Source organism: Rhipicephalus microplus, chromosome 3, assembly GCF_043290135.1.
Source record: "Rhipicephalus microplus isolate Deutch F79 chromosome 3, USDA_Rmic, whole genome shotgun sequence".
NCBI classification, from domain to species: domain Eukaryota; kingdom Metazoa; phylum Arthropoda; class Arachnida; order Ixodida; family Ixodidae; genus Rhipicephalus; species Rhipicephalus microplus.
This window is the reverse complement of record NC_134702.1, coordinates 242,274,646-242,288,213: the sequence shown is the minus strand read 5'-3', so window position 1 is coordinate 242,288,213 and position 13,568 is coordinate 242,274,646. Positions and strand designations below refer to the sequence as shown.

General features: G+C 47.2%; 1 protein-coding gene across 1 annotated transcript in view; it reads left to right on the top strand.

Moving 5' to 3' along the window:
* Positions 1-13,568, top strand: part of LOC119162118 (uncharacterized) — a 231,908-nt gene that overhangs the window by 31,346 nt on the left and 186,994 nt on the right. Inside the window, exon 4 of the mRNA XM_037414622.2 lies at positions 2,164-2,370. Coding sequence (XP_037270519.2) covers positions 2,164-2,370 — 207 coding nt within the window. The remainder of the gene's footprint in view (positions 1-2,163; positions 2,371-13,568) is intronic.

Sequence of the window (13,568 nt, the reverse complement as noted above, 5' to 3'; positions counted from 1 at the left end):
TCGCAAAAGCTCCAGTCGTGGATATAAACCTTCACATATGAAATAGCACGTACACCATCCCGTGAAATGGCACGTATATGTGATGTTCTTAAGCAATGAACGCATGTCCAACGACTCGGTAGGTCATGTACGCTTTGCATAGATTGTACGTTCCCAGCTGATCGGTCAACGTCAAAGAACCACAGCAGACAATTTTCTCTGAAATATACAAACACACGGCAAGAAACCAACGGAGAGTCCCAATCTTGATGTGAATTTTCACTCTCGGGTTTGTTCGTTTTTTTAAAACAGCAGCGCGGGATCTCTCAAGTTTTCCAATCACATTTTCGATCGTTTTTCTCCGCGTGCATGCTAAGCCCACAAGCCAGTACCGCAAACTCCAATCAGTTGGCGAAGAACATCAAATAGAAAACGTAATTACGACAAGAAAAAAACAAACTGCTGCACCGTTCGTGAAATCAAAATGATAGATGGTGACGTATTGTGGAATTACCCAGCGACGTGCCTATATACGGCGTTAGAACGGGTGTCTAATCAAGCAAATGTTGACGCATACTCATGGTGAGAGACTCTCAACTTACTTCACGAAGTCGTGCCTAAAATTTCGGCCAGAACTTCACGATTCCGATTCTATAAAACCATGTCGTTCGTCGCAACTCGTTGCACTTAACGGGCGGTATCATAAAGAACTTTCGGCCGTTTATAGACTTGCTCAAACGGCTCCCGGCTGCGGCGGCTGCATTTCCGATGGAGGCAGAAATGTTGTAGGCCCGTGTGCTCAGATTTGGGTGCACGTTAAAGAACCCCAGGTGCTCGAAATTTCCGGAGCCCTCCACTACGCCGTCTCTCATAATCATATGATGGTTTTGGGACGTTAAACCCCACATATCAGTCATCATCTTGCTCAAGCATCGGAAGGTGCAACGGCCACCCCGGAAACCAATAGTGACGTTTTTCTTGGGTTAAAAGAATTCCAAAGCACTGTATACGCACGCGGAAAGACAAGTTTTTATCGGTCAAAACAGAAGCGCCATACCAAAGCGAGTCCACGTTTCGAGAGCAAAGATGGTTGTGGTGGTGGTAGTGGTTAGAAGAGGAGGAAGGCGCCTAATTTCTGCAGTCCGGTAGGGAGCACGGCGCCGCGCCTGCAGGGATGGGGAATGGGAGAAACGTGCAAAGAAGATGATGGTTGTCGCGAGCGACTGTAAACATACGAAAGCTGTGAGCGGTCCCACGTGATGGTATCTGGCCAATGTCGACTCGGCGCAAGCTTCGGAGAGGTCGGGTAAGGGTGAAAGGAGAAGAGGTGCGCGTTTCTTCAAGTACGTCGCTACTGCGGTAGATTTAGGGGCTTTACCCAACGCGAGCCTGTCGCGCAATCTCGTAAGTGATAACAAAAATACGCTGAGGTTTAGAAGCTCTGAGGACTGTCAAACGGTGTAAGGTGTATAGACCTTTTCAAAAAAATACAATCTCGGCACCGCCGTAGTCCTCTTTGGGCTGCGAAAATTGGCATGACCCCTCAAAAATGCACTGACACGCCTGCACCCTTAGCCTTTGTACTCCCGCATGCAGCCCATCATGGCAGTGTTTTTTTTCCTCCTGTGAAAAGGTGTATATAAAAGGCTTCCCGTTAGCATCTCGGGCAATGTTCGCTAGGTGGCTTAGTATTAAGCGCCACGCTGCTGGTTAGAGTCCGTGCGACAGATGCTTGCCTACTGTTTTTTTTTGCAATCTATTAGTATATACTTTTCAACGTTACTTTTGTCACAAAAATTTGTCAGTGGAGCCATAACGGACCCCGGCATGAAACATTTCATTATAACAGACGCGACGATAAATACAGTATTCGAAGTTGAGATAAGAGGACCAGTAATAAGCTACGAGAGCTGTCGTAGACGAGGTCTTCAAGATAATTTGAGTCGTGCGAACGACTTTGTTGTAACCTAAGGCCTAATGGGGAAGGTTTTCGTCGCCATTAATTAAAAGACAGACTGTTGTATGGATCGTGGGTGAAACGCACCGACTTTTTGCTAAGCGGCTATGAACATCGGCTGGGGAGTAAAATTTACGTATAAAATCCTGCCAATATTTCTGTCACAGGAAAGTTTCTGAGAAGACCGACAAGAACTGACGCTCTGTGTTTGCGCTGTACTTGTGCAGGACGTGCTATGAACCCGTTCGCAATTGGCGCAAGAAAGCGGTCACCCTGGAGATAATCACGGAGGACACGTACAGCACTTCCGTGGCACCTCTTCCTAAGGACAGCGTGGCTGACGTGGAGAAAGGCAGTGGTCGGTCGTTCCCATGGAAACCTGTGGTGCCTTACCGCCCTCTGCAAAATCCCCCATCTGAGACAGCAGAGACACGGTAAGGAATGGCATCCGTGCAGTCGCATGAACAAATTATGTTCGCTTTGAGAACAACGCTTCACTCAACGCTAGATGAATAAACGTAAATATGCAATGCCATTGAGCAAGTTAGAAATTTTAGGAAGGTACCATGAACACTATGCTGTCAGAACATATAAATAGCTAGTGGGCGGCAAAGCTCGAAGACTACTGCACAGGTAAAAGACATATTGAAAAACAAAAGCAGATCAAAAATAAATGCATCAAACGGGCGCTTAGATACTACCCATTTTCGTCTCGGTTAGCAAAAATTCTACGTGAGTAAAGCATAAGGGCATACCTCGTCCCATTGACTTCACCCGCGTACCAATTTACTGAGTACGGCACCCACGTACGTTTCGAAGTCACGTTTCCTTGAATTTTATTCACAGTTTTGACAACATATGAGACATGAATTGTCAGGTCCTTGGTGAAAATAATACGATAAATTACGAGCACCTGCGTTCTCTCTAGCCTATATAGCGCTGTGAACTTTGGCAAAGTATCAGCGCTGAAATAAGACCACAAGGTAAGGAGGGGCTACTGTCATCTCCTGTTTTGAAGTACTTAGATGTAACAATGTACCGATCGAAATTTCTCAAGCTTTACTAGTAGCTTCTCAGACCAGGTTAACTGGTCTGTGACACTATCTCGAGACCAAACTCTCGTGTTCAAAAGTGTGGCGGGACGTTAAGCCCCACCTATCAATCAACCAAATGTGTGGCGAAACGTGCTCTATTAAGTGTTCGCTTATGCTCCTAATTATGTAAATATCGTGATGCAGAATATGCAATGCAAATAAACTGCACTGGCGTATTTGATAGGGCAGAGTAGGTGTACCTGTCTTGTCAACGTACGTATGCTGAACATATGGTAGTGTGTGTCCACAGGTGTGAGCGATTTCCAAGTGGCCGTTTGTGCTCGAAATTACTAAGGCGAGGTGATTCTGCGAAATCTTACTACGGCGTTTTTTCAAAGCATAATAGCATGCTACGCTTAAAACCCAGCTCTCACCGTTCCTCGTGGCCCCGCCACAGTGGTCTAGTGGCTAAGGTACTCGGCTGCTGACCCGCAGGTCGCGGGATCAAATCCCGGCTGTGGCGGCTGCATTTCCGATGGAGGCGGAAATGTTGTAGGCCCGTGTACTCATATTTGGGTGCACGTTAAAGAACCCCAGGTGGTCAAAATTTCGGGAGCCCTCCACTACGGCGTTTCTCATAATCATATTGTTACGTGGAAAATAACAGTTGTCGGTCCGCAGACACAACGCAGCTCACTCACAACGTCCACTTCTTTACTCTCAGTCCGAGGCACCTTCCTTGGGTATGCCCCACTATGCCCTGTCGGTCTGTCAGCAGTTGACGAGGGGCTCCATACACTAAAATGAGATCGCGTAGTAGAAAATCAGCGACGTCTGTAGCGCAGCTTGTTGGCATGGCTCGCGTAACTGCATAACGGGTCGCGTAATCCGTAGCCACCGCGACCCACTTGTTTCCGGAGGCGGATGTTGGGAAGGGACCGAGAAGATCCAAACCAACACGGAAGAATGGCTCCGATGGGATGTCGATGGGCTGAAGATATCCGGAAGGTAGTCTCGACGGCTTTTTGCGACGCTGGCAAATTTCACAAGCGTTGACATAGCGACGTACAGAACGTGAAAGGCCAGGCCAGTAGAAGCGGCGGCGTACGCGGTCATATGTGCGAGAGACACCAAGGTGACCCGCGGTTGGCGCGTCATGGAGCTCGCGTAGGACTGTAGAACGCAGGTGCTTTGGTATGACCAGAAGTAGGTCGTGACCATGGGGCGATAAATTACGCCGATATAAGGTGTCGTCCTTTAAGGTAAACATGCGAACGGAAGCGTCTTGCGGTGAAGATTCGAGCTGTTGTATTAGGCGGCTGATATCCGGATCGCGACGCTGCTCGTCCCCGAGATGAAGCAGCTGGGAGGTGGAAAGGACGCAGCCCACAGAATCAGTGCTCGTAGGATCGCAGTTGGCCACAGGGTAGCGTGACAGACAATCCACATCTTTGTGCAGTTTTCCTGATTTGTACACTACGGTGTAAGAATACTCCTGGAGGCGGAGTGCCCAGCGGGCGAGACGACCTGTGGGATCTTTGAGGGAGGCGAGCCAGCAGAGAGCGTGGTGGTCGGTAAGAACTATAAATGGTCGGCCGTATAAGTAAGGGCGAAATTTCGCGACTGCCCACACCAGCGCTAGACATTCGCGCTCTGTGATGGAATAATTACGCTCCGAGGTGGACAGCAGCCTGCTGGCATAAGCTATCACGCGATGCTGCCCACGTTGTCGCTGAGCCAACACAGCGCCTATTCCGTAACCGCTGGTATCGGTGCGCACTTCCGTCGGTGCCGTAGGGTCGAAGTGAGCCAGCACAGGAGAAGAAGTGAGCCAAGTGGTCAGGTCGGAAAATGCTGCTGCTTGCGAGGGACCCCAGGTAAACGTCTCATCCGGTTTGAGTAAATCTGTTAGGGGCCGAGCGATTTCCGCGAAGTTCTTGATGAACCGCCGAAAATAGGAGCAGAGCCCCACAAAGCTGCGGACATCTTTGGCGGTTTTCGGCACAGGAAAGTCCTTCACAGCTCGAACTTTTTCTGGGTCAGGCTGTACACCGTAAGCGTCAACAATATGTCCAAGTATTGTAATGCGACGGCGACCAAACCGGCACTTAGATGAATTCAGCTGAAGGCCGGCGAGACGGAATACATCAAGAATTTTCGACAGTCTCTCAAGGTGCGCTTCAAAAGTGGGAGCAAACACAATCACGTCATCCAGATAACAAAGACACGTAGACCATTTGAATCCATGGAGCAGGGAGTCCATCATTCGTTCAAAGGTGGCGGGGGCATTACATAAGCCGAAAGGCGTGACTTTGAATTGATAGAGGCCATCGGGTGTTACAAAAGCCGTCTTCTCTCGGTCCATGGGGTCCACGGCAATCTGCCAATAACCAGAACGAAGATCGATGGAAGAAAAGTAGGCGGCACCATGGAGGCAATCAAGGGCGTCATCAATGCGGGGCAGAGGGTATGCGTCTTTCTTGGTGATGTTGTTAAGGTGGCGATAGTCCACACAAAATCGCCACGATCCGTCCTTCTTTTTAACTAATACCACCGGGGATGCCCAGGGACTGGAGGATGGTTCAATAATGTCCTTCGCTAGCATCTTGTTCACCTCCTTCTGAATTATGCTCCGCTCAAAAGCAGACACTCTGTAGGGACGGCGGTGAACAGGGTTGGCATCACCTGTGTGTATGCGATGCTGGACAAAGGACGTCTGCCCAAGAGGTCGGTCACCAAAATCGAAAATATCCTGGTAGGCCTCGAGAAGATGTTGTAGGGCTTCAACTTGTGGAGGCGGAAGATCTGTGGCGATCATGTCTACAATTTGACGGCTGCCCGATTGTGTTGCGAGTGATGTGCGCTGCGGTGAAGCAAGTGTGTCTAAGGCAAGCACTTCAATTTGTGAATCGAGCAACGGACACAGGTGGGCCACAGAAATGCCTTGTGGAAGCACATGATTCATGTAGCCGAAATTGACAAGAGGTAGACAAGTTTTGTTATCTGTGATGCTGAGCACCGTATAGGGCACTGCAACATTGTGCGCAAGGAGTACGTCGGTGAGAGGCGTAGCGTAATAGTCACCGTCGGGCACAGCTGGTGAGCACAGAAAATCGACGTACGTCACAGTTTTCGAGGGCAGGCGAACAAAATCGCTGCATTGTAATCGGCATGTAGGTTGGTACGGGGCGGCACTGATTTGTGGCAGTTCAAGGCGGAGCACACCAGCGGAGCAATCAATCAGAGCAGAACTGGCGGCAAGAAAATCGAGGCCTAGTATGAGGTCGTGGGGACATGTTTCAAGCACGGTAAAAAGGACGACCACTTGATGACCGGCTACGGTAAGTTGAGCTGTGCACATACCGACGACAGGGACTTTTGCACCATCTGCAACTTGGACGACACTGGTCAAGGGGGGCGTGAGGACCTTCTTCATGCGACGACGAAAACGCGAACTCATAATACAGACGTGAGCGCCCGTATCTATCAAAGCTTCAACAGGTGTACCATCAACATATACTTCTAGGGTGTTCCGGTTCAAACGTAAGGGCAACAGAGGATTTTTGGGTAAGGTCGACAGGGCAGCTTCACCTCCAGAAGCTGCGCAGCCTAGTTTTCCGGGGACGCGCGGCGGTTGAACGATGGCGAGGGAGAGCGGCGACGCGTGTTTGAACGAGAAGGGCGGCTTTGAGGCGGTGGCGACGACGGGGCACGGTGGCCGTAGTCCTCAGGGGCAGTAAATGCTGTAGACTCGTAGCAGGTCGGATAACGGTGGTTTGGTGGACGGAATGAGTTACTGTAAGCGGAGTACGAACCAGAAGACATAGATGGCCATTGGCTGCGGCAGTAACGAGCGATGTGTCCTGCGCGACCACAGCGGAAGCAAATTGGCTTATCATCAGCTGTTCGCCATTCAGACGGGTTCCTGGTTCGGATAGAGTACGGACGGCGACGTCTCATGTCCACAGAAGCTATCGAGGGGCCAGTATTATCCAGTGTGGATGCAGTGGACAGGATGCCAAGGTTAGCAAATTCCTGGCGGACAACAGCTTGGATCAAGGCGACAGCTGGCGTTGAGGCGTCGGGCAACGTCGGTTTGTTGGCAGCCGGGTAAGCGGCCTCGAGTTCACGTCGGACGATGCGCGTCACGTCGTCGGTTGTAGACGGATGACAAGGAGTGGCTTCGCAAGACGACGTTGCCGCGGTGTTGGGTAGGCGCTGAAACTGCTGCAAAATGCGTCGACTCTTCGCCTGCTCGAGACGGCGGCACTCTTTGATCACGGCGTCCATGGTCGTTACGTTGGTGAATACAAGTAGACTGAACGCATCGTCGGCGATTCCTTTTAACACGTGCGAAATCTTGTCGGCCTCAGTCATGTTGGGATCGGCCTTTTGACACAACGCTAAGACGTCTTGAATATAAGTCAAGTAGGGCTCAGTGGACGTCTGTGTACGGACAGCCAATTGCTTTCGGGCATCAAGTTGTTGACCAAACGGGTTGCCAAAAAGGTCGCGGAGCTGTTGTTTAAACATTTCCCAGCTTGTGATTTCGTGCTCGTGGGTCTCAAACCAGGTGCGAGGGGTCTTGTCAAGATAGAAAATGACATTCGCAAGCATAACGGTTGGGTCCCAGCCATATTGCTTGCTGATGCGCTCGTACATGCTAAGCCACTTGTCCACATTCACGTTGTCCTCTCCAGTAAAGGTACCGGGATCACGGGGTTGCGTTAGGGCGACGTACCGGGTTGCTGTCGTTGCTGGGGTAGGTGGCGAAGCCGTATCCTCACCCGGAGCCATGGTAGCAGACTTAAGGAGGCGTCCACTGCGTAGCTCCGTTGTCAGAAGAGTACCCAGCACCTCCACCAAAATGTTACGTGGAAAATAACAGTTGTCGGTCCGCAGACACAACGCAGCTCACTCACAACGTCCACTTCTTTACTCTCAGTCCGAGGCACCTTCCTTGGGTATGCCCCACTATGCCCTCTTTCAGTCAGACGAAATCACGTAACAATATGGTTGTTTTGGGACGTTAAACCCCACAAATCAATCATCAAATCACCGTTCCTCGTGCTTGCCCATTTCGCCTTCCAGCTTCGTTTTCTGAAATGCGTGAAATATCATCAATCTGTTTGCAGAAAGAATTCAAGACCACAATCACTGAACAGGCGGCAACAGACGCGTCATAGAATCGTACGTGTTTTCTCTCCGATTACACTGCGGAGCAGGCACCTTGAAGCAGCAAAGAGATAGGCCTCGAACCGGAAATACCGTAGCAGATGACGCGTCATTTCGCTATTCACCTATATGCTACACATGGAGTGTTAAGCCGAAAGGCGACGACAACACACGACAGCGTATACGAAAGCCTGGCCCCCTAAAGTTTTTTGCATTTAAAAAAAAAGGTTGAGGAAAGTGAACAACAACTGTTTATGAGGGGTAGAGAACTACAGTCTTGTTCAACTGTCTCTGCTATTCTGCACGAGAGATGAAGACCGGATGTGGTGGTGACTCATTGAGTTCGTTGCCAAGTTGGCTAACTTCATGACTACATGTTGCTTCTGATGAAGTGAATTCCTGGCAGGGTGAGCAGAATGGAGATTGAACAGATGCACACGCTGTGCAGGTTCGATATGGGGAAGATGTTATTTGCATCATCATCATCATCATCATCATCATCATCAAGAACAGCTGCAGTAGCCCGACTACACCCACTGCAGGAAAAAGGCCATGTACCACCAGTCGATTCGATCCTGTGTTTGCTGCTTTAATCATGTGGTCCTCTACTTGCTGGGCAGGGCTCGTAACGCGAAGGCAAGATAACCGCTCGTCATGATTCGCAGACTGGATGGCAAGAGAAGGCAAGCCGGTGAAGGGCTGACAGAAAGTTCGCTGGGCACGTGGGATCAGGAAGTTTTCGGGTATAAAATGGCAGCAGCAAGCACAGGACGAAATTGACTGACTTTTTTGTATGATCTAACCTTAAAACTCAACATTGCTTTAATTAATTCACTGGAATTACCTAGACAAATGACAAGCCTTGCTCGTATTTATGAAAAGTAATTAAATTAAAGTCTACAAAGTGGTCCAAGTTAATATGTTAGTCTCTAAAACGAGTAGAAAAATTGTCGACGTATTTGAAAGAATTCAGGAAAACTCTGTCGTCAAGTGCACTTAAAACCTTGCTATCGAACGCTGTCCCCATTGAGCGTGGCTGCCTAGGGAGAGAAACCACTCGACAACACAAGAGGTCGCTGAATGTAGCTTGTCCATCCATCCATCCATGTACGATAATTTTCGAGGTAGTTTTCAGCTGTTCGAGGCCAGAACGGGAGTATTGCGAACCAAGACGTACCGAGTCAAATACGAAGGCACAGACGCGTTGTGTAGTGCGTGTGGAGAGAAGGAGGAAACGGCTAAAGATTTGATAATGCTCTGTAAAGGGCTCCACTATATTGTGCTAGTTAATGGCGGGAAATTTTTCAAAGTATTAGGGTTTAGGGACAGTGAAGGCAAAATAAACTTTAAATGGGTAAAAATAACCAGGTGGAGACAAACTGATATGTGGCTACAATAAAGGCGCGAGTAAAATTAAATCCTTCAACACATAGTGATAGTACTTAACATTACGGCTAGGTGGCGTGAGCCGCCGTCCGATCTAAAGGGCGCCGCCGGATACATCCATCCATCCATTCATACAACCATCCATCCATCCATACATCCGGTCGTTTCAAGAAAATAAAGCTTTGTGTATGGCGGCTGCTGTGAAACGCCCGCACGCACTTCTGGAATGTACAGTGCGGCAGATTGCTCGTGCCAGCCCCGTTCCCCTACGCTACTCAGATCGTTATGTCTCTCACAATACAAAAAAAAGTATCCGCCGCTTCTTTCTGAACAAACTGGCCATGAGTCTACTGCTGCTGCTAAGCCAGCTAGCCGAGCACAGACTGAGTGACTCCGACGCCACAATGCAAAGGTTCCCGCCGTCAAAGCAGAAATAAATCACCACCGCTGATACACACAAAAGCTTAAGTATATAACTTAATACATGATGGATTGTAGAGACTTTAAGAGTTGCACTTCAATCTCGCACTCCGGCTACTGTAATCGTCGGTGAACACGTACGTTTATATATCCCGCTGACACGCTATCTTTCTAAGCATACGAGGCGAGGACTTGTCCCTGATCTAACGAACACACAGCTACACTTGCTTACATAGTGCGCTATTGCGCCGACCGCAAAAAAAAAAAACCGGTCTTAATAAGACTGAAACACTCACAGATCCTAGAAGCCGCCGAAGCCAATGGGGCTCTACCGATGGGCACTAACCACGATTGAGCAACAGAAACATTTTTTTGTAAAAATAAAAATTTTTTGTGCTTTTTTACCAACTAAGAAGCTTTCTTTCACCAACAACCGTTTAGTTGACAAACGAGGAGGACCGTGATAGTTTTTTTTATTTATTTATTTACAGGTACTGCAGGCCCTACCCGGGCCCATGCAGGAGTGGGATACAAACAATACATTCAAGCAATAACTAGTAAGACACTGGAGTACAGGGCATAAATGAAAGAATACATAACTATCAAGTACAGAAAAGTCAAATATATTTTCTCGCTGTTCAACAGAACTGCGCACAACTAAAAATATTTTCAACATTTGTAGCCGGATGAATTGAACTCAAATGACACTATTTACAGCATACATCACTTATATGATGAAATTAATCTTTTCTATCTGTTGAGTGAATGAAGCCGTCGAGGCAGCATTCACTACTTCCGCAGGTAATGCGTTCCAATGAAAAATTGCGCAAGGAAAGAGAGCGAACTTGTGGGCATTAATGTGGCTGGGTGGCTGCCTAAACGTTTTGTTGTGATTTGTCCTAGCTGAAAGTTTAGAAGGCTGCAGAAGGTATTGTTCCCGTGATAATTTAAAGTCCCCGTGATCAAGTTGGTAGACGAATTTTAATCTGGATATTATCCTGAGCTGTTCTAGTATTTGTAGGCTTGCCCTATTACGTAGATTAGTTACACTATGTTGTCGGGAGTAAGCGGAATATATAAAGCGCAGAGCTAAATTTTGGACTCTTTCTATTTTCTTAATCAAATATTGTTGCCAAGGGCTCCAATTAATGTCGGCATACTCCAATTTTGGTCGCATGAGTGCTTTATACGCTTTTAGTTTTAACGTGGGAGGAGTGTTACGCAGTTTTCTTTTCAAAAAGGATAATTTCTTCAGTGCACCCGAACACACATTTTCAACGTGCGTTTCCCAACTGAGGTTACTGGTAAGTGTAACTCCCAGTATTTAACCCGATCAGCTCTCGTGATTGCAGCATTTTCTATGTAATATGTGCAATGACGGGGTAACGTTTTGTTGGTAAACGTGACGGAATTTGTTTTTGAACGATTTATTTTTAGTCCCCACCTTATACACCATTCGTTAATTGAGCGCAAGGCATCATTAAGTTTAATTTGGTCTTCTTGGTTATTTATGGATGTGTACACTACGCAGTCGTCCGCAAATAGTTTAATCTGTATCGGTGGCTCGACACAAAAATAAATATCATTAATATAAACAAAAAAAGAAGAGGTCCGAGGACTGAGCCCTGCGGAACTCCCGAATGCACTGCCAACTTTTTCGAGAGGCAGCCATTTATGGTAACACACTGTCTTCTGTTACTCAAGTAGCTCGCGATCCATGCTACAACCTTCTGCTCAATGCCTATAGCTAATAATTTTGTTATTAAATTCTGATGGGGTACGACGTCAAAGGCCTTAGAAAAATCCAAAAAGATGGCATCGGTTTGACCTTTCAAATTAAGCGTTCTAATTAAATCATCAGTTATTTCAGCCAGTTGGGTGACGGTCGACAAACCAGACCTAAATCCATGCTGCTGGGCATACAGTAGTTTGTTATTTTCTAAGTAAGTGATCATGGCCTTAAATATAATGTGCTCAAATAATTTACAGCAAGTACTAGTTAAGGAAACAGGCCTGTAATTGTTAACTTCCAAAGTGGAGCCCGATTTATGTACCGAAATTATTTTTGCCGAGCGCCAGTCATCAGGAATAACTGCAGCGTCTAACGATGCAGTGTAAATGCGATGTAAATATTTTGCCACCCAAACAGCATATCTACTCAAAAAAGTACTAGATAGTTCGTCCGGACCAGGTGATTTCTTTACATCTAGTTTGTGTAAAAGGCAAAGGACTCCATTCTCAGTGATTTCCACTTCTGGCATAAAGCTATCAGAGTCATATGACCGCAACTGAGCATGCGTGGCTGCCCGTGTAAAAGCGGACTGGAAAAAGACATTGAATTTGTTGGCAATGGTAGTCGCGTCAACAATACTTTCTCCCGCGATCCTGATCTCTGAAATGCCTCGTTTATCTTTTGACAGATAGCGCCAAAATTTTTGGGGTTCATTCTTCATGAATCACGGTAGAGTATCTGAAAAAAAGCTTTCCTTTGCCGATCGCGTTAGTTCTCGCAACTTAGAAGTAAGGCTTGAAAAATCACTCGTGTTCCGACGCTTGCGCTGACGCTTAATTTTGCGTTTCAAATGAATCATTTCTCTCGTGAACCACGGATATTCCCTATTAACTCGTTTCTTTTTTAACGGCACATATCTTTGCTCGCAAAAGAGAACAATTTCTCTAAAATTTGACCACATTTCATTGACATCATTAACTTGGCTAAAACAATCAAAGCGCGATTCCAAGTATTCTAAAATAGCGTTATCGTCCGCATGAGTGTAATCTCTCACGAAAGTATCCGACGGTCTAGTAAATGAACGCGTTCCTGAAACAGGACATGACACAACAAGCAACTTGTGATCGGATATTCCTTCTTCTACATTGGCTGAACAACCTTGGAACGAGCTGCTAACCAGTGCCATATCAAGGAGGGATGATGATGAACTGTCAACTCTGGTAGCCTCAGAAACTAGTTGTTGTAAGTAAAAGTTGAATGCGGCCGAAATCAGTATATCTGCACTTCGAGATTCTTTGCCATCATAAGAAAAATCAGCCCAGTTTATACCCGGTAGGTTGAAATCTCCTGTCATTATGATCCGGGATCGAGAATTTGTATTATCTGCAAGGTAGTCTTGAATGGCTTCTAAGTATTCGAGCGAAGAACTCGGTGGTCGATACAGGCCCCCTAAAAGTATTCTCTTACCAAGAAATTTAATTCTGCACCACACGCTTTCGTGGTTGCTGATGCCGTCCAAAACAGTAAATGCGACGTTGTTTTTAATGGAGATTGCTACTCCTCCCCCACGTGACTCCCTATCTTTACGAATAAGCTTGTAAGAAGACGGTATGACTTCCGAATCTTGCACATCTGCATGTAGCCATGTCTCAGTGATTACTAAGACGTGTGGCTGATAACAGGAGATAACGTCTTCAAGGGAACTGGCTTTGTTAACAACACTACGCGCATTCAGTGAAACAACTCTGAGAATTTTGCTCACAGGCTGTCATTTTTTACTGCTGCTTTTTTTGTTCACTCGGGTTGTTGCAGAATGACCAGGATTCCGCCGGGCCTGCGCATCACGTCGTGTAACTTCCAGCCGTTGATTTGAAAGCTCGTCCCA